Consider the following 27,905-nt stretch of genomic DNA (forward strand, 5'->3'; position numbering starts at 1 on the left):
TCTTGCAATTCGTAAATCTAGAATAAAATAAACATTTTGCATGACAAAATTTCATTTTTGTTAATAGTATGAAAGATGTCATTTTCATTCATGCATCGGGCACTAAGTGATCATATACAATCGCCTACGCCTAACCTCTATCATAAAAAAAATAAAATAAAAAATAACAACCACAACAAAGGAAGGGCTTGAAGAGTTAAAGTACTCCTTTACCTACCTATAATAATTGATAAAAAGGAATGGTAATATTTGGGTCGTTGGCTTGAAGAATTAGTAATTAAGTGCAATAATGCACCTTTTTTTGGCAATTTGAGTTGTGACCAATTAATATCGAATGTCAATCACAACAACAAAAGCTATAGATTTCGGGGAAACAGATTTAGGATTTGCTACTGTAAAGTATAACTAGACAAGTCCAATATCACTGTCAAATGTCCTTATGTCAAGTACAATAAACAGTTGCAAATTAAGAGCTAGCTTGCTACACTCTGGACTTTCATCTGTAGAATGGATTATTGCACTAGTAGTTCTCTTAGTTTATTTGGTATTTTTCTAATCATCCAATCCAATGGACTTCTTAATTTTCAATTTCTCTTGTTTCTATTTAAGCTGACAGAAATTCAAAAAAATACATAAGTGTTAGCTTTAACGCCATAAATCTTTTCCAATAAGTGAGAGTTCTTGAGTTGTGTTACATAAAAAAATAAAAATAAATAAAAGGCTCATTAGTAAGGTATAATTGGACATTCAAGGATTGAACCTCTTGGGGAATATCTAAGTTACTTGGTAAAGTTGTAGCTTAATGAGGAAGTGGTTTATCGATGTTAATATTTCTGATCACCCAGCAAGTAGGGAAATATGTTTTGGCAAAACCAAGAACTTGATGAGTTAGAGCGTCTAAACCAAAGAATGCGCAAGTGATTGAAAATTAATCGGCAATAAGTGGATAAGCTATAACATTATAGTTAAGCTATAAGGCAAGATTTCCATTTTTGATGTAGGATCGATACAGTCTTGAATAGTAACGTCTAGATGATGATAGATGCATGATAAATTGGTAGTGACCACCAAAAAAAACCTGCAAAAACAAAGACCACATTAATGAGGAGCAGGCGTGCATGTGGTTGCTCCGATCCAAGGACAACGAAAGAGATCGATGCCAATTATTCAGAAACATATGCAGGCAAAACACTTGGGGTCTCTCGTATGCTCTCTCACTCATACATGATCATAAAGTCTCAAAAAGATGAGAAGAAGGCCATGGTGGGTGTGGGTGGGTGGATGGTGCTTGTGAACAATGTGAAGATTGTTAATGCTGCCTTGTCTCTTCCATTGGCCTCTTTCTATTTTTCACTTCCTCCTTTACTAGTTCATAACTGTGCCCTGTGTTTATGTTACTGGGATCTAAGCTAGCTAGGGTCCCCATTACGTGTCCCAGCTAACCCAGATTCACATGCAGAGACTAATTAATCAACTATATATACAACAGTATCTACGATAGTGCATGCTTCATATACTGGAGTTAAATATGGTTCCTGCAGTGTAACTGTGTAAGGTAATTCCCGTAACGAACACAACCCTCGTGTTTAGTACGAAAATTATTCCAGGTGAGCAAAAAAATTTGGGTCCCCACCGATATCTCTCTACCTTTCCCATACAGCCTGGAAATGGGTCCTCGGATGACTAGGGTTCTATTTTCTTTATCATAGGAAATCCAAGACACAAACTTTTATTGTCCCCGTTTGCTAATTAGCTATTAATCTTCTTGCCCCCACATATACGTGATTAAAAGGTTAAGATATATAGATCACAATAATGCGATCAATTACTTGTTGTCTTAACAATAATTGAATGGCTTAGGCTAGCTAGGGCTTTAATCCAGGAAACAATATTACGAGTTTGCTATGGCTGAGATATAAGGCATCCTCCTATCATGAAGAGGTTGGTGGAGCATAAATAAGTCATTACTCTTAGGTCGTATCATTTGACTATTTATGAACTTAGATGATGGGGATGGGATGTTCGGATGTTAGGAATATGAGAAATCATTAGATGGTCCTGGATAGGGCTGCCACTTGGTTTGGTAATTACCAAACCGACTGAACACCAACCGATGGTAACTGAGACCGATAATACTGAAATCGAAAATTACCGAAAAAGTTGGTTTGGTTTTGGTAAATACCGAATCTACCGATTATCTAAATATTAGATTTATATACTACAGTTTTCAATACACATACATATATATTAAGAAATAGGGAAAAAGATATAAACAGTACATGAGGTAAGACCCATTCTAAATTTTTGTACCCAACTTTTGGAAACTATCATTTTAGTATCTGGAGTACCAAATCCAACCCAATTTTGGTACACGCCGTCCATGACGACGTTAACTCTTCTGACAGCTGACATGATTTAAAGAGGCCACGAGAGGAGCAAGTTAACACCGTGATGGACGGCGGGTACGTATGTTGGGTCGAACTGGCTATTTGGGGTACCAATGTGATAGTTTCGGAAAGTTGGGTATGAAAATTTAGAATGGACCATAGTTGGAGTACTGTTTATATTTTTTTCCCTAAGAAATAAACATAAAAACTTTTATAATAGTATGAACATTACTACATATACTACATTAATAGTACATGTATTTTAAGTAACCTAGTCAAAGATGGTTAAATAACCTAGTTTTATTGAAAATTGCTAAAACTTGATGTCATATATACAAAAGAAAGCTATAATTAGTAGATGAATACAAAGTTTATGATTATAAAATTCAAAAACCTAGTTTTGTTCATTCTAATTTATATTATAAAGAATTAGTTGTTTTAAAGTTGGTAATACCGAAAACCGAAATACCAAATTTGATAAATATAATTAAAAACCAAAAATTTTGGTTGGTAATTGATAGCTCAGTTTTGAAACCGAAAGCTTTGATTTTGAAGTTGGTAATACCTATAACTGATTCGAACTAACCGAGTGACAGCCTTAGTCCTGGATCTAAACCTTTCTCTGTATTCAGTATCAGTAAGAAAAATATTATTAAACTAATAAAATAACAATTATTCTTAAACTTGTGGGGACCTTTTTTTTTTTTGAAACGCTTGTGGGGACCTTTTAAATCAAATAGAATTACAACGATGATAAAATTAGACACACTTCTTGCCCTTTAGTTACTGTATCCAAATATGTAGTCACCTTTTTTTTTTTTTGGGTCATTTTTTTTTCGCCTTTCATCTTCTTCTTTTTTGATCAAAAGATTTTATTAATCAAATAACAGATTACATCAAGAAGTATATAGTGGCCTCATTAAATCCACCACAAACCGGTTGGGAAGAGTACCACACTCCCACTAAATCCCAAATACTAGACTTCATCAACTAGGATTGGTAAGAGCCACTCCGGGGCCATTTGCCACCAATATGTAGGAAAAGGAAGGGATCGGAAAGAGCTGCCCTTGCTACACTATGAGCAGCTTTATTACACTTTCTAGGGATATAACCCCAACTACAAGACTGAAACAAACTCAAAAGTACCTTAGCTTCATCAATTAGAGCTCCATTTGGACTGAGGTCTTCAAGGTTGGAATTTAATGCCACAAACACATTTTGTGCGCGTCTCCTTCAATCTCCAAATTAGTGAAACGTGCTTGATAGCAAAAATGTAAGCCATTCACTAATGCTAGAACCTCGCATGTCTGTGGGTTAACAAACCCCACACTCGGTACTGCCAACACCCCAAAGCAGGCTCCTCTGTCATCTCTAACCACTACCCCTGTACCATACAGACCCTGGCTCACGTTCAAGGCACCATCAATATTTAGTTTTACTGAGCCCATCCTAGGCTTCTCCCATCTCTTTTTTGTTCATATTAATAGGTTCATCTTGAGATATCTAACTAAAGTTTTTTCTTTTGGAAATTCGAACCTATTAATATGAACAAAAAAGATGCAAAATAAAGCTGGAGCCCGGCAAAAGCAAGGCCACACCAACAAACACCAAAGGATCATGAGCAAACCTCCAAATAAAGAGAAAACAAGGAGCAAATAAACTCCAGAGCATGAGAGAAAGGAGGCTCAAACACAGGCAAAACACCAAGCCAGCCAACAAGAAGTCTCCACTTAAGAAAGAGGTTCATATTAGCACCAGAAGACTTTAGGTTTAAAGACATCCGCTTGCATTTTACAAGGTCGATAATAGCAGTAAAATCACCCGTCGGAAATTTGAAACTCACTCTCGAAAATCCGACTATGATCATCGGTGACTAAATGATCGTACACTTATGATCGAAACATAGATTGATTGGTCTTCGGTCCCTAATGGCTCGTACAGTGCCAGCAGAAAGTTCCCCCCTTCCTAGGTCATCACTAGCCCGTCGATGTGACCCCCTGTGGGCCACCACTCGTCAAATCAAATCTTTGCCTCAAGACACTCGTATATGATTATTATATACTACTCTTTCCACCTGGACGGCTCCGATTCACCCGACCTCTCTGTCTCCCACACCCCAGCCTCCACTCAGATCTTTTCCCTCCAAAATTCCTCCCCCTTTACGTGTCACTCACCCCTCCACCCCACATCATCACTCGCTGCCACACCTCACCCACAGAATCCTTGTCCTTAGTAAACCCCGATATCACTATGTTGCCTTTCAATAAGAAAAGCCGTTACGTATTTCGTAAGTATGGATAATATAGTTGCTAACATAACAACGTAACGTTACGACCAAAGCTGGTTTCCTGCACACATGAGATTTTAACCAAAAGTAAAGAAAAGTCAAATGCTTTGGGAATCATAATTGAACCATCAGTTCACTACAGCCCCCATATTCTATAGATATTGGAGTAATAATAACAGTAAATAATAAAATTGACAGCAATGGTCCCTTTCTATCTCTCACTTCCTAATTCCGACCGAAAATTGAACAAAATTTATAGGACGAAACTCCGAAAATAGGAGCCATTTCACTTCTCTTTTAACTCTGTCTACGGAGATTGTACATTTTCCGGAGGAGAAATTCGGGGACGTTTGTGGGGCGGCTCCGCTTGGATTAAGGCCCCCGGATTCTCAGAGCGGGTGTCGCAACTCTTGCAAGCGGCCGCGTCGAGCACACCGACGGGGCTGGCGGGCGCGGACGGAGGCGGGGCTGAGCTACCAGCTTTATGGCGGCAGGATGAGGGACACGTGTCGATCAGGTACTCCTCCATGAGTTGGTGACAGCTTCTCACACTTTCCTGTCCCCAATAAGAAAGAAGAAAATGAATTTTGCAATTTACCGCGAGAAATATATATATATATATATATATATATATATATATTTTTTCACAGCTTTCTATGCTTCTCTCGACTCTTGGATTTTCTCATCTAACAGAAACTAAAAATATTAATTATTTGTAAAATCAACCCCAACAAAGTTCAAAAATTGCTCGCAGACCCATGGATTATTACTTTGTTTACTCTTTCGTCAAACAACGCTCCTGCTTGGTCTTCCGCCGCCGCAGACTCGACGCTTACGCCAGTGGCGCAGAGCACAGCCGCCGCCGCCACCGTCGACGGTGAAAAACCCAAGAAATCAATCACTGAAACACAAAACCAGAACATCACAACTAAAAACTGGAATAGAAAAACCAAATTAAGCTTTGTCTGAAAAAAGAGTTATAGTACTACGTAGTTCTACCTCGTATGGTTTTGAGAACCAGATCAGAAGAAGCCTCGTGAAGGTCGAGAGGGGAAGAAGCGGGGAGCTTAGAGATGAAATGGGGGAGGAAATCGAAGGGTGTGACGGAGCGGAGTCTCCAGTTGAGACTGGACATGACCAAAAGCTCCATTCTTTGGACCGTTTTGGGTTCGAAGACGAATCTTGGCTCGAAGATTTGGAGGTCGACGATGTAGGGAACATTAGGCTCCTCCATCTTGGCCGCTAAAGACAAGCACGCCACCGAGAGCAGCTGAAACGGCCACCGCCCATGCTGTTGCTGCAGGCAATAAAGAAAACAACGTACACAAACAATAAGAAAACAAACCCACTAAGACGAAGAGGTTTTGCTCGGAGAAAGAGAGAGTTACCGGGAGGGAGCGGGTGGAGAGGAATCGGTCCAAGTAGTTGACGGAGAGGAACGCCGTGAGCGGGGCAAAGCGGTAGTGGGAGTGGACTTTCAAGATCCAGTTGATGGAGTCCTGGCGGGCGGTGACGTCGACGGTGCGGTCACGGCAGAGGGAGAGATAGTTAGGGGACGGGAGGTGATGGGAGTCGGAGTCGATCAGGCGGCGGAGGGCGGAGGAGGAGGAAGAAGAAGACATGGGTGGGTTTTGGTCATGGCGAGGAGGGAGTGAGGATTTGGAATTGAGTGTATGGCATTGTCTTTTTAGAGAGGGCTTGGGTTGGGGGTTTGGATTTGCTAGCTTGCCGTGTCTGAGGGAGTCTGGTTGCGTCTGAAAGAGTGAGTGAGTGTGTGGTATGAATGAGTTGGTTTTTTTATTTTCTCTTCTTTTGTTTTCTTTGCACTTTTGTGTGTTTGTGTGTTTCTTTTGTTTGTTTATGGCATGGAGTGCTGTGTTGGTGAAAAAGAAGAGAGAGATGGTGCATCGCAGAAATGGTCAAGCATGGTGATGGAGGTAGACACCGTAGAGTAGAGTATAGAGAGAGAGAGAGATTGCATTTGAAGCTGTGCGATTTAGTGTATTTCTTCTGTATTCTTCTTGTTCCATACTTATATACATACGTCGTATTCAGCCATGCATATGAAAGGATTCAGCATTTACATTTTAGGACACCCATTGTTGCTAGAAAGTGTGATTGATTGATGAAATGCGTGTTGTTCCGGGTCTTTCGTTCTTGCTCTCAAGCGAGGTATGTGAGTTGGGGTAAAGCTATGGTAGTTAACATTTCTCATACATCAACTATTTTTACCTCTCTAAGGATGAGTGTTATTACTTTGAGGACCAATATTACTATTTTCAGGACTCATATGGTAAACTAAGAAAATTTACCACTTTAAGGACTCATGTTACCACTTTGAGGACTAATATTACTATTTTGAGGACCCATGTGGTAACTAAGAAAATTTACCACTTTAAGGACTCATGTTACCACTTTGAAGACTAATATTACTATTTTGAGGACCCATGTTTAAAGACTCATGTTACTATTTTGATGACTCATTTTACCACTTTTAAGACAATTGTACGCATGTCATACGTTAACATATTGTAGAATTTTCCATGTGAGTTGAGAGAAATTCTTAGATAGGAACTGGACTGCCCTACCACGTGGTAGTAGGGCAGCCCGATTAAAATTAAGAAAAAATTTTGCATATCTCAAAATTAACTATATTTTAATAAAGTAATATACCCAAAACACCTCACTATAAGGTCCTGATTGGGCAGTCATACCGCCATGTGGTACGGCTGCCTTACTTAAGAATCACTCGTGAGTTGAAACCAAAAGTTCTGACAACTTTAGCAGGTTTCGGTCAGCAGTTGTGGTGACAACCATTGTTTCTTGGTAAGATCGCCTTTATTTTGGTCAATCTTTGTGCTCAGACAACTTGATCATTCAAGATACCGTTACTTTTCGTTTAGCTGTATTAACATATTTTGTTATTAAGCTTATGAGTTGTAATCTTTTTCATTATTCAATGAATGATTTTGTTATTGTTCGTAAAATAAGACATTAATTATTAGGTGAAAAAATATTCTTTGAACGTTATAATGAAAACAAACTGTATGTGCAACTTCGAAGAGCTGGAAATTTTTTTCTACTTCATGAAGGTTAATGGGAGCTAAGGTCTTTGCGGCACAATTTTGCTAGTGATCTGATTATGATGGTTCATGAATAGAATGTTAAAGATTTCATTCGAACATATAGATTATGATGCTACATTTCTTTTAGTCTAAGTGAAGAATTATAATTTGACCCCAAGAGTGTGTTTGGATGAGGGAAAAAATGATGAAATTTAATTGAAAGTAAGGATTTCATAATTCCTAGAAGCCAATTCCCTCGTTTGGCATTATCAGATTGGAAATTTTAAATTTCTCTGTAGAAAAAAAACGAAGAAATTCGTTATTTAAATTTCTCACTTTAATTTCCACCAAAATAAGTGTCATTTACGAATTCTTTTGAAGTATTCAATTTTTATTTCTAAAACAAGACTTTTTTCTATTTTATCTTTTTATTTGTTTTAAACTTTCTTAATTTATTACACATTTCAAATCCTAAATAGATGAAACCAAACAATAGAAATTGCAATTAATGAAATTTTAGATTGATGGAGTTAAAGATTTCATCATTTATAAATTCCTACGGATTTTATAATTTTCTCATCCAAACGCACTGCAAAGGAATAACTATACAAGGTACCACAGAAGCATTTTGTGGAGTCAAAGAAACCAAAATATCTGTTCAAGTGTTCGGTTGAAATAGAAAACAAAATAATATCATCATTGTTTACCTCTTTTATGAAGGAAGAATTCCATTAAACAGCTGAAAAGTTAGTACATGCTATAATAATCCACCTCCTAGAGGAAAAGTTGTTTTCTAATTGCTAGTTGTCTTTGAGGAATAAATTGAATTATTAGGTGCAAAGAGGTCAAGAGGTTACCATTTAGAGGTTGGAATGAGGAGAAAAGGCATACCATTACAACAACCCGTGATATCCCTCAAGCATGGAGTAGCTACAATAGACCCACCTAATCCAAGTCATTTCAATACTAACCATACCAATAAATCTCAACCAGAACAAAATTTGACATTTTTCAATCTTGGATGGATTAGGATGTAGTCACGTAGGGTGCAATTTCTGTGACAAACATTAGCTCTGTAGTGGATGATAGGCCAATGTATGGAGCAAAGTTGTAAACTTACATGTTTTATATTGAAAAACACTGTAAACACAAGAACACTCACGTTTATTGACTTATTATGTGTGACTGGTAAATAATTACACGCATTTGAAATTTATTTTAAAGATGACAACGTGATAAAACAATAAACATGAAGATAGTTATACAGTAAAACATTTGGACCTCAGACCCTCATGAGCACAAAAATACCTATTTCTGCACGATGTGTGTGGTTTACGAGTCATAAAATGTATCTATAATTTATCTTAAGACCTTGTAAGTAATGGTGTGGTGGTCCTAGAACATGATCTTGTTGCATTATGAGATGTTTGTTTGTGGTACATTTTTCTAGCCTTCATTACCTAGGCTAACCCTGGAGTACATTATACATTTCATGTGGTATAGAAAATCAAACACTAGCATTATGCCCCAGACATCTTTTCAAGGGAAAACCATCATGGTCACACTAATTAATTACTAACACATTGGTATAAATGTATGAAAAACCTGCTCTTGGGATTTAGCAAAATAGGTAAGAAGTGAAGGCCTAGGTAGAAGATTCAATAGGAATTTCTTGTTTTGTGTTAAGAAAAAGACCAAAAGTTGGGGCAAAGCTATGGACCTACGGTGAGTATGGTCCAAAAACCATATAGGTGTAAGGTGTAACAGCACTTTTTTTTTTTTAAAGAAAAATACCACCTTCTATTAATAACCAAATAACCATACAGGTTACAATATCATCGAAACCAATGTTACGGGACCATCACCACCAGTGACTTACATGAGTCAAAAAGACCCAACCCCTAACCAGACTTAACCCTTAACCAAACCTAACTATGGCGGTACAACCTCACCAGAAACATAAACGATGAACTGTTTTCACCCGTTCGGACACTGTGTCCAAAACAGCCAGACCACGTGTAAGGGTGATTCATCGTCACGTTGATAGCCAGAAAGCACCGCCAGCAGACCAGACCCAAAACCCTAACCCTCGCTCACAAGAGGAGAGACTTATTCCTACCAAAACACCCACCGAAAACTAACTACCAAAAAATAACAACAGAACACAAAAACAAAAACATCACAGAGAGGCCCAAGAATCAGGCTCAGCCTAAAGACCACCACTCCCAGCCACGGCCAAGCACAACCAACAGATCCACCGACCACCAACAACGCCAATGCCACCAGGCCATCGTCACGCATCAAAACAGCATCACGTTGAAACCCTTCGCCACAACCCCGCCCTGACACGCCACAAAAAACCACCCCAGCACTAGGCTGACAACCCCCACAGATCCAAAAACGAGATCGGACAGGTCCCTTCCGGGATCAGCACCATCGCATCTAGATCAGTACAGCCACAGCCCAACACACAGGGATGGTGGCGAAAAAGAGCACCGCTGGAGCCCCAAGATCCGTCGCTGCACCACCGCCGCAAAACCTCCATGAACCGGGGTAGTAGATCGAGATTGATCCGACTACACCCGGAGCCGACAACCCATCCACCAACCCAGAGCCTCGCCGCTGCCATGGACCCCCATCACTACGTACGTAGAAACAAAACTCCCCTCCCGGACCATAACGCAGCGGCAGGGGAACCACCGGCGTACGGCCGGGAGAGAAAACTCTCCTTTTGTTTTTTTCTTTTTTCGCTCGCGCGTGGGGTGCGTTCTACCAAAACCCTTAATACAGGGAGTAACACATGATAAGTTGATAACTAAATCAGGTGTAACAGCACTTAGAACTCTCATGCTATATAATTCATGTTTGATTTTACTTGAGGCACATATTTACCCAAATACAAACGTACGAGTGAAACCCTAGCCTCTGGCGGTGGTTTCTTCGGTATTCTCAGCCAAGTCTCGTCGTTTCCTCTTCTTTTCCGATTTGGATATTGTCTTCTGGCATATCAGAGGCTCTAAGGATCTTCATAAGCTAGGGGTGTTTCATTAAAGTAGCTTTGTGTTCGCACTGTTGTTCTCAATTGGTTATTACCATTCTTGTTTGGGTCTACGCTGTGAATGTTTTTGACCACACCCGACTTTTCTCGTCTCTACTGCAGAAATCACAAATAGTTTAATACCGGACCCAGCAAATGCTTTAGTTCATTATCCTAGTTCATTTAGGAAAAGTTATTCTACTTGTGAATCTATATTATAAGTAAGATACTAGGATTATTGCAGAGTATACATTGGATTACTTATCATGTACTAGAACAGATCAGTGATTTTCTATATAGCCCCAAGAGGTAATTTAGTACGGGAAGCCAAAACCAAAAACAACTAATCTTTGGTTTGCAACAGTATCACATATTTCTCTTCATGACATATCAAATTCTTGAGAAATCGGGTACATTGATAGTTTCCAAGCTATTACTAAACTTGTAACATCGATTAGTCAACCATAACAACAAAATTACAAGCTTAGAATCAAGTTGGTTTCCCATATGAAATGCTCCTATAGATATCTATTTTCTCTACTATTTAATTTTCCTCTGTTGGTGTCAGACTGAAGGAAAATGCCTATTAAGGTTGTATGGAAGTGAGTAGAACTCTTCGCTCCTGGTATCTGTGTCAAATTTTCTGAACTTTCCCCACCAGTGTCGGCCACTGTCCCGCCTAGTAGAACTGTGTCCACGGCCCATGGTGAGGTCGAAGAAGAGAGCAACTATGATTGCTACAGTTGCAGCAGAAGAGAAAATTACTTGCACAATGTTGTTGAACTGCAGGTGGAAACAATCAATATCCAATCATGTGTTAGTAAGCAGGAAACAACTTTCTGTAAATAAACACCAATTACAAAAGGAAAAATTTGAAGATAATTGAAATTCAACAAGCTCACCCAGATTTGATGTGTGTGGAGAGGGCCATGACCAGAAGTTAAGATGTAGTCATGAAAGTACTGAGGCACAGAAAGACCCATGAAGAGAGAAAAACCAATGATGAACTTTGACCTAAAGCTGTTAAGGTTGCAGAACTGCAATAAACCAAGACCAGCAGAGACTGCACAACCACAATCAAAGTTTCAAATTAGATGATATATGTGAATGAGCATCCACATTATTTATAGTACTCGAGACATGCAAAAAAAATTAAAAAAATAGAAGTTCAAGTATTCTGATGATCATAACTGACATAGGAAAGAAAGACTTACCAACATAGGCATAGAGAACACAATACAGAGCTGCCACAATTGGAAGTGGTATAGATGCAAGAATAGCCCCAAACTTTCCTGTGAATGACATAAATAGTGACATACTTAGATCACATAATAAAACAAAGTCACAAACATTCTAAACTCCCGGCTGCATCATGCTTTTGATTCTTATTAAGCAAAATCAGTCATCTCTTTTAGAGAAACAATCAGGAAGATTAAGGTGCTACATGCAATATATACCACACACACCTAATACAGAGAAGAAAAACATAAAGCCTGCTGATATTTGGATCACTCTTCGACTTCCAACACGTGTCAATCCCAACAAACCTGCATTTTCACTAAAAACAATAAAGTTAGATAGCAATTTCACACTACCAAAGGTTTATACTGGCTTCTTGTTTTCTGGTGTTTTCACTAGAAAACAGTGTAATGCCTACAACTAGGGGCAAAGAAACTCGATGACCATTTGGAACTTTGAACATGATTAATTATTGTGACTCATTTACTATTCTAAAGGAATTTACCCAACCTTGTATTTACAGACTGCTAACAAATCAACACCTTTGTACTTCATTCCTCTTTCTGTGGCTACTGACAACATTTGGTTAAGGTTTCATTTTATTGTACTAGCAATATTAGAAATGCACATGTAAGCCAGGGATACCATTTACAAATTGATTAACCAGATTCCCTATAAGTCTACAACAGATGATGTTAGAATTGCACAAATAAAATGCTTACACTGATGCAGTTGAGCCAGTTAATGAGCCAAAGATGCCATTCAGAAGAGTGCTTATGCCCTGAAATATTTACAAGCAAGATTAGCTTTCCAACACTAAAAAGAGTCTTCACAAATTATTATTATAAGGATGTGTCAGTAACCACTTTTTACCTGCCAGCCTATACCTCGACTCAGAACAGAAGGTGGTGGAGGGGTGGCACTCCCATATCTTGATGCAGCAATGAATACACCTATGGACTGCCCTCAAGTGAAAAGAAGAAAGAAATGTCAGGGACAACAAACACAATTAGTACTGATTTTATATAATTTTAAGACATATGCACATTTCAAGTCATAAGAGAACACAAAATCATTAAACATGACGACAAGTATAGTCAATTTCTTTTTAAATTCCTCAAGATGCATTAACAGGGATGCATATACCTGATGCATACATTCAACAAGCTAACAGCTACACTTGCAGAATAATCATTTGCATGCTTAATATTAGTTTCACTCTGTATTGGGTTATATGGCACAGTAAACTAAATAAGAATCAGCTCCCTAATTTTTACCTCAATCATGGCAACAAAAGCAGCAGCCATAATTTCAAGAGTATATCCAGCATTAAAATCCGGCCGCCCCCATTGGAATGGATAGGGAACCCTTACCCTGCATATGGTGGAACAAAAATAGAATCATAATTGAATGTCATATTATTGTCTGGTAGACTGTAGTCAAATTTCAAATTAAGAAATTTTCATATGACAGTGTTAGAACAATACCAGACTACCAGAGCTTTTGGCTCCAGGACAAAACTTACTTCACAATACGAAACTAAAGGATTAGAGTGGCAGAAATGTTTATAAGAGTCTGTAGTATTCAAATCTCTATGATAGGTTAGGCTTTAGTTGTGTTTCTTTCGCTAACAGAATCTCAGTAACTTCTCTATCATTGAACCCAGGTCATAGAAACAGGTTGTCCTGTAATACCATCTATACCATTGCACACGTGTTTCTTTCGCATGAAGAAAATTTGTTGACAATTATGCTCTTACAGAATGACTGCATTTCAGTATCCAGCAACTAATTCATTAACATAAGCTATAAATGATTGAGTGACCATTCCTGTAACCCATGAAGGATTTCTTGAAACTGTTAATGCAAGTTCTTAAGACATTAAATGCAAATGCTGGACTGAAATTAAGCTGGAAGTTGAGCTTACCAAGGAGCAGCCCTGACAAGCCCAGAACGATCAGTGCGGCAGCTAGTTTGAGTTCTAGGGGATCTATGATCATAAGCACCAGCTGCAGTCAAAATTACTGCGTACACCCATACTATTGCAACAGTGAATAGTACTGCAAATCGAACAAATATTGGTATCTTTAACTTCATTGTGGAGGCATACTGCAGTATCAATTTTTAAACATTAGAATAAACCTCAAATTATGCAAATACTAAAGGATATTATGTTATATTCTACCATAAAACAGCTACATAAGAAATTAAAAACGTAATTCAATTTGACTGAAAGAAAATATTGATTCAGCATGTCACACACCTGTGATAGAAGAAGCAATATAACTAAGGCCGGTAATCCAACTTCAACACAATTTGCCAACTGCAACCATCAAGCACAAAAACAAAGTGTCATGATCAAAACAATGTAATACCTACATAGCGGAAGGCCGGAAGCCATGCATTCACACTGAAAAGAAAGACAAAAAGTCTTTTTTTTTTTTTTTCTACTTCTCTTGGTTGTAGCTTAATGTCTGTTTGTCAACTGATCAATAACAGTATAACACAATGGAACATTCAGCATACTTACCCAAGGAAAACCAAGTACAAAGAACCCCAGTCCAGTAAGAGTCACTAGAGGAACAGAAGAGAGAGGACTAAGATACCTGCACCAAACCATGTCAATAGTCAAGTTCTTCCCTAAACAAAGTAATAACTACGGAGCACATTATCAGATTCCAATTGGCTTTATTGCTTCAACCCACCTCCCAAAAATTCTCACAAATCCCAAAAAGCCAAGGATCATTTGCAAGAATGATGCAATTATGAGCGCTCCTTGTATTGCTTTCATAGTTTCTCTGAACCTCTAAAAACAAAATCAAAGAACACAACAGAGAAAGTTAGTGCAAACATAATCATATAACACTTCCATGTAAACACACATTATGTCCAAGAGTCCAACAGTGTGAGATCTAGGAGATAGGAAAGTGATAAATTGGGCTAGACCAACCTGGTGGGGGTCTATGAATACACTGAACCTCCTGGAATGAGCAATGGAGAGAGCAGGGATGATGAAAGCGTATGAAGCCCCCATCACCACAGGGATACGAGTCCCAAACCAAGTCTGTAACAGTGTATTAATGCCAGCGACAAAGAGCAGAGTATCAATCACTTCTGCCTTCTCTACCTATTAAGATAAAGATTAAAGAATGTCTGAACAAAAAGAGTGCAAAGTTTAATGAGAACTGAAAAAGATTGTGCAGAAGTTTTGCAGGGCTTACATCACCACCACCCATTATAGGGACAAGCACGGTGGGGATGAACACAGTGGTGCCCAACATAACAAGAAAGTTCTGAAATCCCAGAAGTATGGCTTCAGCTGCATTCAATCAACAATTTATAAGCAATATAGAAAATGATGAAGATCAAATTGAACGAACACTAATCTCCATTTCTTTGCAAGAAAAGAATCTAGTAGAAGTTGAAAAGTGAAAAAAGAAACCGAGAATGAAATGCAGGGGAGACTAGTAAAAGTAAGATAAAATTGGAGAAACATAAATAAAAACGGAATATGTTACACCATCTGATTAGTTTGCCAGAAAAGTGCAGTAAAACAGAACAGAAAAGCGGAAACTATGAAGAGCTGAAAATTACATCCAGAAATTTTGAAGACACAAGGAAAAAACAAGAAGCGATGAAAAAGTTGATAGGATTCTCTGTTTAGATTTTAGAGAAGAAGAAAAGTAGCATACTTGCATGTTATATATGATTCAATCAACCCTTTGTTTCAACTTTTTTTTCTCTCATACCCATATTTTCCTTTGTAAAACTCACTTTCTGGGTAACCACACAGAATTGACACTACCCAAACAAGAGGAGAATACCCAGCACAAGTAATTTCATCAACATACACATACATTTGGCCCAAAAGTAAGGAAAAACCTGAAATTCAGAATGACAAAATTTGTAAACACAAGAAAGCACCCAAAACATAAAAGAGATGAGAAAGTTGATGGCTTTTGTGTCCTTGGAGAAGAGAAAAGGCACCACCAAGAGTGATATAAACAAACCAACATCCACATACACATCCACTTTGTGTTTTGAGGCAGAGCTATGACCCAAACTGAAACCTTTTATAAAACCCATTTTCCTTTGTTACCACAGAAAGAACTTGGATGACACAAAAAAATAAAGGGAAAAGCCAGCACAAGTACATTGTCAGAAAAACAGGGTAGTGTTGTTTTGTGTGTGAAGAGGAGTGAGTGAGGGAGAGAGAGATAGAGTTACGCCAAGGAGGAGAGGAGGTCATGCAGAAGTCGATGCCGGGAAGCTGCTCCTTCACCGGATGTGGCTGGAAGTCATCGGCTTTCTGTGCCGCCATTGCCGCAGAGAACAAACAAACAAACAAACAAAAACAGAGCTCTTTGAAATGAATTTCTGTCTCTGAGGCTCTGTGGCTCTGGCTCTTATTATCACACACACTTTGAAATGAGTAGAGAGAGTGGTACGAACTGGTGTGACTATCTATATACAGATGTGTTATGAAAATATTGACCAGAGAAAGATAGAGGAATTAGGGGGGGGTTTAGGCAGCAGCGTTCTGACTATGATTCAACAAAATGCTATGACCAAGCTACCCCCATTTACTTCTCCTTCACGGCTTCACTGCCTCAAATTCTTGGCCTTTACCAACAACATACAAAACGTATGTTCTGCAACACATAGGTCTTAATTTTCTCAACTCTCGTCTCTGTTTTTCCACTTTTTGTCTTCTTTGAGATCCTCTAATTTACCTACCATAATGCCCATTTGAGTTTACAATAGTAATAGATACTTTTGGTAGAAGTGTTTTTAGTCAAAACCACATATACAACTGGTTTGGAAAATACAATTGCTTTGTTGAAAATGTATTTAGAAGCACTTTCTGAGGTGTTTCTGTATAATTATTTCTTCCTGCCCTTAAACGTCTTTTTTTAGTAATTCTTGAGCTCATTCCTCGTTATTTTTGTGCATTAATCTTAGGAAATTAGGAATACTCCAAATCCACCAAAGAGCTTTCGGTTCTCTTAAAACTTTTTTGGCAATTTCAAAGAAACGTAACAACTAAATAGCTACGTTTTATAATAGTAAAGATTATAACACCGTGGATAATAAATTATGCATTGTTAGGAGTTCTGAGGTGCCAAGAGTGGTAAATTCGTGACATCTTTTGGGTATGCATTTGGGAGAAAAAACAAGTGACTCAAAGTTTATGTACGTTTTAGAAAAATCCATGATTAAATGGTGCATTTAACTAGGAACATTAGACATTATCTTGCATTAGAGTTTGATGCAATCAGTATAATTAGACTAATACTAGTACTTAAGTATGGCTCAATTTGAATAAACGTATTAATAATTAACTGATTTATTTACATAAATAATGGAGACTATTTTCATGATTCTCATTATGGGTTTTCTGTTGTGAAGGTGACAAACCAGAATCACAATAGGTCTCTTTTTAAGTTGGAGTAATAATGTGGTGGACGACTATGGAGAGCAATAAAACTTCATTGTACTCATTCAGTGACAGGTTTGATAGCGCAGGCAAAGCCGGCTGCAGCAGGGTTGAATAGCAGCAGCAACATATGGAGAAGTCAGAAAGAGTATCAAATCTTCAAAGCGATTTCACTTCTTATTTTCTCATAAAACCCAACAGGCCAACAAACAGAGTCCTTCACTGTGATAATGTATGTCTTATAGTGCAGACTTGTAACTGGACCTTATTTAATTTGTTTATCTTGGTAAAATTGCATTAAACACATCCTCAAAACCTCGGATTAGAATGGCCCCTCTCACCTGATTATATGGGTATACAGAAAAAGTATTAGGAAAACCACAACATAGGAACTATGGGTATGGTAGAGAGTAGAGAGTAGAGAGTAGAGACTAGAGGACCACGTACCCTTAATTGAGTATATGCTAAAGATGCATGCAAATTATTAATTCTCTAGTTGATTTGGTGCAATTGCCGATTAGGCAATACTTGCTACAGGTGCTCTACTAATTCTTGGTTGGTTTGACAAAGGGTACAATAGTACTGAGTTGCTGACTGGTCTTTCTGTAAGAGTATGATGAAGCTGACTCCATATTGACTGTAAAAGTGGTTGAAAATCTGAAACCTTGATTTGTGCAATGAGCAAGTAACAGGACCACAGTCAAAATAGGTTGTGCCAACCAGTACTCCTTTCCTTGGTTCGGTTTAACTTTGGTAAGCTGTCCAGTAGGGTAAGAAAACTATGGAAATTTTATAACTACCAGAGAACTTAATATACATGTTCATGGATTTAGGGTCTCCGTGTTCTGGATTGTGACCTTTCTAGTCTCATGGTGTATCAGAGATTTTGTAGCTCTTTTAGGAAGATATGAACATATCTTTTTGTCCGACTTGTCTTATAAGTAGTCGATCGATAATTGCTTTCCTTCCGTTTAATGAAATTTCATTCAAAATATAAAAAAAATATACATGTTCATTTGTAATATTTATGGATTTTAGAATTTAAATTAGCGGTTGATCTAATTAAGTCATTCAACTATTGAAATACCTGCCTAGTGTGTCACATTATATGGGTAAATAGCTAGTCATTCTACTATGGATGTGGATGAAACGAACATCTAATGTGCATATAATCCCTTCACAGTTTTTTTTTAATTTTTTTTTTTTATTTGTCAATCACACGGTATCCTCAAAGGCTTCTTAGGCCCAGAGACTAATCCGTACTCGGGGGGATCTTGTCAGAAGACTTCCTCCCCCCTGGCCACCAAGAATATATAAATCCCAATAAGCGTCGGCGGGATTCGAACCCGGGTGTCGGGGTTCCACACCTGGAGGCTCTTAACAACTCGACCACCTGTGGTGGTTCCCTTCATAGTTTCTTGCTCTAGGCTCATATTAATTTAATAACAAATTACATATAAGTTATTGATAAATTATTATACATCCTTTAAAGATTGAATTAAACATATAAAGACTAAATCTTACAAATAAGGACAATCTGCTCTCTACTTGTCATATGTCATGAGTTAATTTATTTTTTTTTAACTACTTTTTTTGACTTCTTATCCCTTTATAAGAACTAAATTTTACAAATAAGGATAATTTGTTCTCCACTTGCCACATGTCATGAGTTAATTTACTTTTTTACTCTTCACTACTTCTTCTGACTTTTTTTTTTATGTTACTTTTTTTTTTTTTTTTTTGAGAATAATTCTTTTATGTTACTTTTTCTTTTCCTGAGAATAATACCATTATGATACTTCTCAAAAGCAAAAAAAAAAAAAAAAAACTCTTCCTTTTACAGGTTACTAAGAGAGAGAATCTTAGAACTCTTCGTCAAACTTTTTTTTCTTCTTTATTGCTAAACGTGTCCTTGGTTCAATAGCAGCTTCATTTGCAGTAGCAGGAGTAGTAACAGTAGCAGTAGCAGGAGCTGGAGTGGTAGCAGGAGCAATAGCAACAGCAGGAGCAATTAGATCTGTCAATCCATGAATGATAGATCAATTCAATTTGAACAGTAGCAGATCATATCATTGATAGTAGTCGATCATATTATTGAACCAAATTGTAGATCATATTACTGAACAGTAGCAGAGCATATCATTGAAATCATTTTTTGAAATCGTTGCATGATAGTCTCATCATCTATATATACTAGTAAAAATGTATTTCTCAATATATGAAATCAAGCTATCATTCATAAACTCATCTCCCATTCGATTTAGGAAATGAGTCTTCACAATGTTCATAACAAAAAATATGCTCTCTACACTTACAGTCACAACTGGTAAAATCAATATCAATGTCACAAAACAATTAGATGAGAATCATTACTTAACAAAACACACACACAGATAGACACACATGTTATTGATATTGATGTAATAAAATATTTTCTTAATCGTTTCTTTATTAGACTTGAAAATATGTAAATAAGAAAGAAATAAAAATCATTAATATAGAATGGGTTATATATTGGATGTCAAAAGATTTGGAAAAGGAAAATATTATATGATATTTAATTATCAAGGTTGGGAGCACCGAGCATGTCTGCTCAAACACTCCCAGACAAAAAAAAAAAAAAAAAAAGGAGCATGTGAAGTACTTTGAAGATGGTCCATCATCGTTAGTCAAGTTGATAAATCAATATAAAAATATGGGGAGTGAAATTGGCACTCCCCTTTGATTTTTTTATAATATTTCTTCTCTAACTTTTATTTGCATTCCCAAATTACCTTTAATCTCTCTATCGAAAGCAAACTGATATTGCTCTCCCAGTCAAACAAAGCCTTTCGAAGATCTTTGTGGTATTTGGAGAGAGAGGGGAGAGAGAGAGAGAGAGAGAGAATGGGGGACTATCACTATATCTACAAGGATTTGGATGGAGCCTCCACGCAGTGGGACGATATTCAGGCAAAGCTCGACAATCTTCCGCTGAAGAAACTGGCGTTTAAGCCTCCTCCCTTCACTCCGGCCTAGGACGAAGCCTCTCTTCCTAAAGACAAGTCTTAGATCGATGACAAGACCGAGCAGGACCTCAAAGACAATCCCGATCTCGACGATGATCGCTTCCTCGAGGAATACAGGAGGAAGAGGTTGTCTAAATTGAGAGAAGCAGCGAAGGTTGCAAGGTTTGGATCAGTGGTTCTAATTTCCAGATCAGATTTTTTGCGTGAGGTTTCTCAAGCTCCACCTGACATTTGGGTGGTGGTGATTCTCTACAAAGAAGTAATTGCATAGCGTGGATTGTTGATGCAGTTTCTGGAAGATTTGGCAATTAAGTACCCGGCAACCAAATTTGTGAAAATAATATCAACAGACTGCATTCCTAACTACCCGGATCGTAATCTTCCCACTCTTTTAGTGTACAACAGTGGCGCTGTCAAAGCCAATCACGTTGGGTTGTGCAGCTTTGGTCGGAGGTGCACACCTGAAGGTGTGTCATTAGTTCTCTGTCAATCAGATCCTGTACTTAATGATGGGCAGAGTGTTAATGGTTGATCAAGGGATGCTGTGATTGAGGGAGTTCGCAAGAGGTTCACAGAGAAAGTTGTGACACAACATGAAGATAAGGACAATGGATATTCAAGTGATTAGAACATTAGTAACTGTATATCGTTTTCTTGAAGAATTATGTTGTTTTCTTATCAGGGCTTCTGGAGTTTGAGTTTATATGAATACTCCAGTTTTGTGAATCAAAAAAATATTGCTCTCCCAGTGACCCAGTCTCCCTCTCTCTATGTACGATTTGATCCTCTCTCTCTGTATGTTCCCTTCTTCCATTATCTTTGGTGAACCTGGGCTAAGGGAAGTGGTCAAATAAGATTGTATAAACCAATATACTGATTTAGTGATTTGTTTACAGTACAATTGAAATTGGAGATTATATCTTCACATCAGATTGAAACCTAGATGGACAAACACATAATCAAACACCGACTGGGCTTATATAATTGAGACCCATTCCCTACACCCTCTCGAGCTCTCTCTTTCGACACCCACAACCTATCTCTCCTCCACAACCGCCGCCACCTCCCATGTCGTCTCCAGCGCCTCCGGCCAGTACTTCGTCGACCTCCGCCTCGACACTCCTCCTCGTCGCCGACACCGGTAGCAATCTAGTCTGGCTTCGCTGTTCCGCCTGCAAAAGACGCGCCAATCAGCGAGAACTACAATTAAGTCTGAGATTTGGATCGGGGGGAGAGTCTTAGTTTTACTTTTTGTATTAGGCCGTGGAAGAGAGAGGATGAGACAAATAAGTATAAGAGTGATTTGGTAAAAACAATACAAGAGGAGTGCAGAATGTAAAAGTAGGAGTGCAAATTTTAGCTCCCAAAAATATATAGCAAAATTTTATTCTAGTATAATATTAATATATATATATATATATTAATATTATTTTGTTACAGAAAACTTGAGTGGGGTACGGGACCCAGCAGGTCCTTGCCTCCCTCTCATGATTGGGTCAGTGGCACTATCGATAAATTGTGATGGAACCTGAGCATTTTGATCATTTTTCATTAAAATTAGGAGTCAGGTTTGCATTATTTGGCTTTTGGGCCTAGGCTTATGTCCTTATTTGTATAAATCTTTTTGAAAGTGAGTTTTCTGTGTTTACATCTTTGGTCATGTGCTACTATGTAATTTTCTAATTTATTTAACGCGCTCAAGTACTTAAATAACTTTCTTTGAGCTCAATCTCAGGCAGGCTTGATTTATTTTTCTCAAGCTTAATCTCAGCTCAGCTAACTCACTTTGTGGAACGAGCTCAAGAAATGATGAGAAAAAGCAAGGAAGAATCAAATGTAAATAGTCATATAAAACAACATAGTATTAATTGTTAATCTCCAAGACTACATGCCAAAGGAGAAATTGACCACTTAAATATTCAAAATACCTAAGATGAAAGATATATTTCATCTTTTTTTTTTCTTTTTCTTTTGAGTAAAATGAGGTCAGTTCTTTATTGAAAATGAAATAGGTGGTTTTAGTTGGACCTCCAAATTTGTTATTTAGACCTCTGATTCACTTTTTTAAATACTTAAATAGCTAAGTGCACCTCCTTAATTTTACCAAAATATCCTTAAACAATTAAATTTATGGATTAATTTCAGTTTACCCCCCTGAGGTTTGGGGGTGTCATCATTTCACCCCCTCTACTTTCAATTTTAAATTTTTACCCCATAAACTTTCAAATTTCAATCAGCCGTGTCCAATTTGTACTATTCAGTCCAAATTGGACGTTAAGTTTGACCCTTGAGGGCAAAAATGGTCATTTCAACATAATTTATTTTTTTTTTCTGTTTTTTAGTTTTTTTTTTTTTGTCTTCAACCTATACACCACAAGAAAAACAAAAAAAATACTCTAGGTGGTTGAAAGCCGCTCGCTGGTCTACGATATTTGTGATATATCTCCGATAAAGTGAAGAATTTTAGGATATATCCCCAATAAAGTGAAGAAATATCTGTGTAAAATCATTTTTGGTCTACGATATTTGTGATATGTCTCCAATAAATTGAAGAATTTTAGGATATATCCCCAATAAAGTGAAGCAATATCTGTAAAAAATGATTTTACACTTTATCTGTAAATATCTATATATCCCCAATAAAGTGAAGAAATATCTGTGTAAAATCATTTTTTACAGATATTTATTTACAGATAAAGTGTAAAATTATTTTTTACAGATATTTCTTCACTTTATTGGGGATATATCCTAAATTCTTCATTTTATCGGAGATATGTCACAAATATCGTAGACCAGCGAGCAGCTTTCAACCACCTAGAGTATTTTTTTTATTTTTATAAACCTATTATAACTTCTGGTGTATAGGTTGAAGACAAAATTAAAATAAATAAATTAAAAAAAAACACTAAGAAACAGAAAAAATAAAATAAATAAATAATAATTTATATATATGTTGAAATGACCATTTTAGCCCTCAAGGGTCAAACTTAACGTCCAATTTGGACGGAATAGTAGAAATTGGACACGGCTGATTGAAATTGGAAAGTTTAGGGGGTAAAAATTCAAAATTGAAAGTAGAGGGGGTGAAATGATGACACCCTCAAACCTCAGGGGGGTAAACTGAAATTAATCCTAAATTTATTCTTCAACAATCTTTTGTTCTTTTTTTTTATTTTATTTTATTATTATCTCTATTAATTCAACTAAGAGAAGAAGAAGCAGAATGAATTGACCAAATTGCAAATTTGGACTGGTCAAGTAAGTCAAGTTTCAGGTATTAACGCTACTTCCGGGTATTAACGCTCGAACTCAAAGAAGAGCCTTTCCTAAAAGCGAGATTCTTTGATGTTGGTTCCCCCGGTTCTATGAATCAATTCAACATTTTGGAGTATCGTAAGCCATGGAGAATTGAAAATATAAGCTTTGAAGAAAAAGTTAAGGGAAACAACAGAACTAACTGATGAGAAATTATAAGTATTTTTTGTTACTGTTGCATTCATCTATCTCTTCTTAAAGTTGAAACAAATAAGGAGTAGTTTTGCTTACAAGTATAAAGGCCAAACTTATCTAATTCCATCTTCAAAACATGGGACTTTAATAGAAAATAATAACAATTTAAAAATTTCTACAAATGTATCATCTCACATCCAAGCATGGGAGATTGAAGGAAGAACATACTTTGAAAGTAAAAAGAAAAACGTCGTTAGTTTGTCATGGGAGGTAAGAAGAGTTTTTTTTTTCTTTTCTCTTTCTCTCTGTATCCTTATATGTCTTTTTATATTAGTTGACAAAGTCCAATAACTATTGAAAAATGATGGAGGTCCATATAGCAAATTACGACGATATGATGCAAAAAGGCATCAACAACGAAAATAAACAACACCAAAGAAAAGGATGCAAAAATTGCATCTGAAATACGAGGAAATATGAAAATCGCAAGAGTAGCAACGTCGAAATGCCAGCTAATTTTACCCTATGGATTGCAGCCGTATAGTGAATTGAGTAGTCGGTGGTTTAACTACTCATACAAATCGAACACACAAACTGACCAAAGTCAATTCGGCTCTGAACCGAGGGCAATCTTTCACCTAAAATTAGAAGCCGATCAAGGTTGTCAGAACATAGTCGTGTTAGCAGATGATCTTTCACAAAAAAATACTAAAGACTTAGGTCCTGAATCCAATGCCAGTAACACACAGGAGCCCCGAAGATAGTCGTGTTAGCAGATGATCTTTCACAAAAAAATACTAAAGACTTAGGTCCTGAATCCAATACCAGTAACACACAGGAGCCCTAAGCCTTTCTAGCAAATGACAAATAGCCTAACAAAGATAGTGGGTTGCACAAGCCCGAATCCCACCTGGATCGCAGATCTGGATCTAATTGCAAATCGTACCTGAATCCCAGATCCGGATCCTTCTGCCTGGTTGGATCCAGAACCTAATCTTAAGGCACAGCTCCCACCGCAGGCTTGATAACTAACCTGACCACCATCGACGCAACTCCGGCGAATTCAAAGATGAAGATCTGACACCAACATCAGGCGACCCATCTCCGACCACCAGACCGACAACAAGGACTTGCAAACTACCATTGTCACCACCAAGAGGATCCAAACCGAAATCTCTATCCGGATCCCTCATTCCCCAATAGTCTCCACCATTAGCCATCTCTCAATCGATGACTTCCACCTGTAACTAACAAAAAACACCACCGAAAGAACCCGTCGATGCCCAACCTCGGAATGAGACCTCCATCGATAAATCTCCTTGAATTTGTAGGTGACTGCCGTCGCCAAATACACCACCACCGTTGCTCTGAAGAGCGACAAGAATAATAAGGAACAGGCCAGAACCCGTGAGTAACTCCATGAAAATAGAGCAGGTACAGGGACTGCAATCGCGAAAGGTTGCCGTTTTCCCACCCTAGCAGAACTAGGTAAAAAAAAAAGCAACTAAAATGTATGATAAATTTTAACTTACTTTGTTTGAAAATAAATTTCATCTTGTTAAGCTCTCTAATATTTGAATTATACTATTAGATATTCAACTATTATAATTCGAGCATGTATATATTGGCGTTATGAGTTAGGCCTAATGTCGGTGTTTCTTGGTTGGCCTAACAAGGTCTGGTAGGCATACCATTCTCCTTAATGGGCCGCTTGTTTCAACACATTTTTTTTACCAAGGTTTTTGAAGGGTTAAAAGGCCTTTTAGGCCCATTTATGATTAAAAAAAAAAAAAAAACTCTAATCCCATCTCACCCTTACATATGTCAGTGATAATTTGACACATAACCTTTGTGATGTTGGAATTGAACCTATGGCCTATTTATGATTTTATTAGTTGTATTTATGCTGATTTGCTTCCACTTTTGGGGTATGAGGGTTGTCACTCAGACAGTTCGAATCGGTTATAACCCATACCAACTTCGAGACTAAAGTTTTTGGTTTCAAAATGGAGGTACCAATTACCAACCAAAATTTTCGGTCTTTAATTATATCTACCAAATTCAGTATTTCAGTTTTCGGTATTACCAACTTTACAACAAATATTTATTTGTAATATAAATTAGGGCTAAATACTGGTTACTACCCTGTGGTTTAGGTCCAAAATCAATTCAGTCTCTGGACTTCTAATTTCATCAAAAACATCCCTGCAGTTTCAATTTTGAGCTAATAGGTCCAATCTGTTAGTCTTTCGATAATTGAGTCATTTAACTTGTTGATGTGACTCATATATGGCCTATGTTTTATGATGTGGTATTGAGGTGGCATGCATAGTCAATTTAGGAGAGGGTCTCACTATTAGAAATTTATCAAATAAAAAGTTTTTCATCAAATAATCCAACTATAAGTTGAACTCATAACAGAATATTAACGAATTGGACCTATTAGATCAAAATTGAAAGTATAGGGGTGTTTTTGATGAAATTAGAAGTCTAGGGACTGAATTGATTTTGGACCTAAACCACAGGGTAGTAACCAGTATTTAGCCCTATAAATTAAAATGAATCATACTAGATTATTAATTTGAAAAGTCGTTGGAAACGTTGTATTCATCTACTTTTCTGATTATAGCTCTCTTTATTTACATATGACATCAAATTTAGTTATATTCAATAAAACTAGTCATTTAATGATCTTTTACCAGGTTACTTAAAATAAATATACTATTTATCTAGTATTAGTAATAATGTTAATACTATTATGAGAGTAATTGTGCTTACATTTCTTAATATACATGTATATGTATTCAAAAATAGAGTATATATAGCTAATATTTAGATGAACGGTAGATTAAGTATTTACCAAAACCAAAGCAACATTTTCAATAATATTCGATTTCGATTTTATTGGTTTCGATTACCAAAATATCGGTTGGTATTCGGTCGGTTCAATAATTACTAAACTAAATGGCAGGCCTAGGTGTACCCTTGATTGTAAGTTCTCTTCTTTTACGCCAAAGGAAGAAGATGTTGAAGGTGCCATTAAATATGAGTTCACACATTTTTCCTTTGTAGCCATTACAAGTTATGTACTTTCTATTAATTTTTGTGTTTTAAAATTTGAATGTGTCCAATCACTTCATAATTACTCTTTTTGTTGCATTATGAGGGATGATTCAATAAATACTAGCAATCCACACATGTGATGCGTGTGAAACAAATATGTGATCTTTAGTCGGTTGTAGAAATAATAATTCTTCTCAGAAATATAGTACCATGATAAAAAATAAAATAAAAAACAATAAAAACAATTACTAATTTGATAACAATATTATTACTGTTTTAGATTGAAAAGAAAAAAAAATCAAATTATATTGGTGTTTCAAATGGATGATATACATCCCTGGTAGCAGAAATTGACGCAGTGAAATCAGAATTTGTGGAGCCTGCTTCATGCAGTTTAAAAGCCAAGTCTATATATATGTCACGCCCTTGATTTTTAACACAATAAAAATCGATATATAATCTCATAATTATACATGTGCGATCGTTCAACCATCAATACAAAATACATAGAGACATCTTCCCTTTAAACCAAGTACATATCGATGCCCTGAAACCACAATTTCAATATTGACTCGCTCTACATAGTCACATATTACAAAACTTACGAACTAAATTGTCATCACAAAATAAAACGTAAATGCTCCTCAGAGCTTACTACATAGCGGAAGTCATAACAATGGTAAAGCCAAATAAATTTGCTTCCTACCCGTTCAGCTGCCAACAAGCTACCTCAGCTTCAGCCACGATTACCCTGACCTGCAGGATTAACTCATGCACCATAGAATGGTGCACCGGGTTTCCATACACAAAACCCGATAAGCTTATGAAAGCTCGTATGAGTAACTCATGAACATCAATCAACAACTCACACACATCAACTTAAGGAAAACATGCAACCATGATTCCTTCTAACCTTCCATATCCTTTCCACTG

At 37.1% G+C, this 27,905-nt stretch overlaps 2 protein-coding genes and 1 pseudogene across 4 annotated transcripts; 1 reads left to right on the forward strand and 2 right to left on the reverse strand.

The window, feature by feature from the left end:
- Positions 1 to 4,786: 4,786 nt before the first annotated feature.
- LOC112169116 (cyclin-D4-1) lies at positions 4,787 to 6,479 on the reverse strand. Its single transcript, XM_024306066.2, has 4 exons — positions 6,063 to 6,479; positions 5,674 to 5,971; positions 5,445 to 5,575; positions 4,787 to 5,230 (listed from the first exon to the last, which is right to left on the reverse strand). Exons 1-4 carry the CDS (start codon positions 6,294 to 6,296, stop codon positions 4,982 to 4,984), a joined length of 912 nt encoding a protein of 303 aa, XP_024161834.1. The 5' UTR covers positions 6,297 to 6,479; the 3' UTR covers positions 4,787 to 4,981.
- A 4,627-nt stretch (positions 6,480 to 11,106) lies between these two features.
- On the reverse strand, positions 11,107 to 16,543 carry LOC112173233 (nucleobase-ascorbate transporter 4). 3 transcript variants are annotated; one of them, XM_040509285.1, is made up of 14 exons: positions 16,242 to 16,543; positions 15,236 to 15,333; positions 14,965 to 15,078; positions 14,720 to 14,820; positions 14,545 to 14,620; positions 14,278 to 14,337; positions 13,942 to 14,123; positions 13,293 to 13,389; positions 12,889 to 12,975; positions 12,738 to 12,796; positions 12,243 to 12,334; positions 11,991 to 12,068; positions 11,679 to 11,839; positions 11,107 to 11,559 (listed from the first exon to the last, which is right to left on the reverse strand). In XM_040509285.1, the coding sequence occupies exons 1-14, from the start codon at positions 16,333 to 16,335 to the stop codon at positions 11,341 to 11,343; spliced, it is 1,518 nt and encodes a 505-aa protein (XP_040365219.1). In that variant the 5' UTR covers positions 16,336 to 16,543; the 3' UTR covers positions 11,107 to 11,340. The 3 variants fall into 3 exon arrangements, with proteins under 3 accessions (XP_040365219.1, XP_024166591.1, XP_040365220.1); XM_024310823.2 differs by having other exon boundaries at positions 14,965 to 15,141; positions 16,242 to 16,541; XM_040509286.1 differs by lacking the exon at positions 16,242 to 16,543 and adding an exon at positions 15,897 to 16,000 and having other exon boundaries at positions 14,965 to 15,141.
- A 3,636-nt stretch (positions 16,544 to 20,179) lies between these two features.
- LOC112174088 lies at positions 20,180 to 21,491 on the forward strand (annotated as a pseudogene).
- The last annotated feature ends 6,414 nt before the right edge of the window (positions 21,492 to 27,905 follow it).

The sequence above is a fragment of the Rosa chinensis genome, chromosome 6, assembly GCF_002994745.2.
Source record: "Rosa chinensis cultivar Old Blush chromosome 6, RchiOBHm-V2, whole genome shotgun sequence".
In the NCBI taxonomy this organism is placed as follows: domain Eukaryota; kingdom Viridiplantae; phylum Streptophyta; class Magnoliopsida; order Rosales; family Rosaceae; genus Rosa; species Rosa chinensis.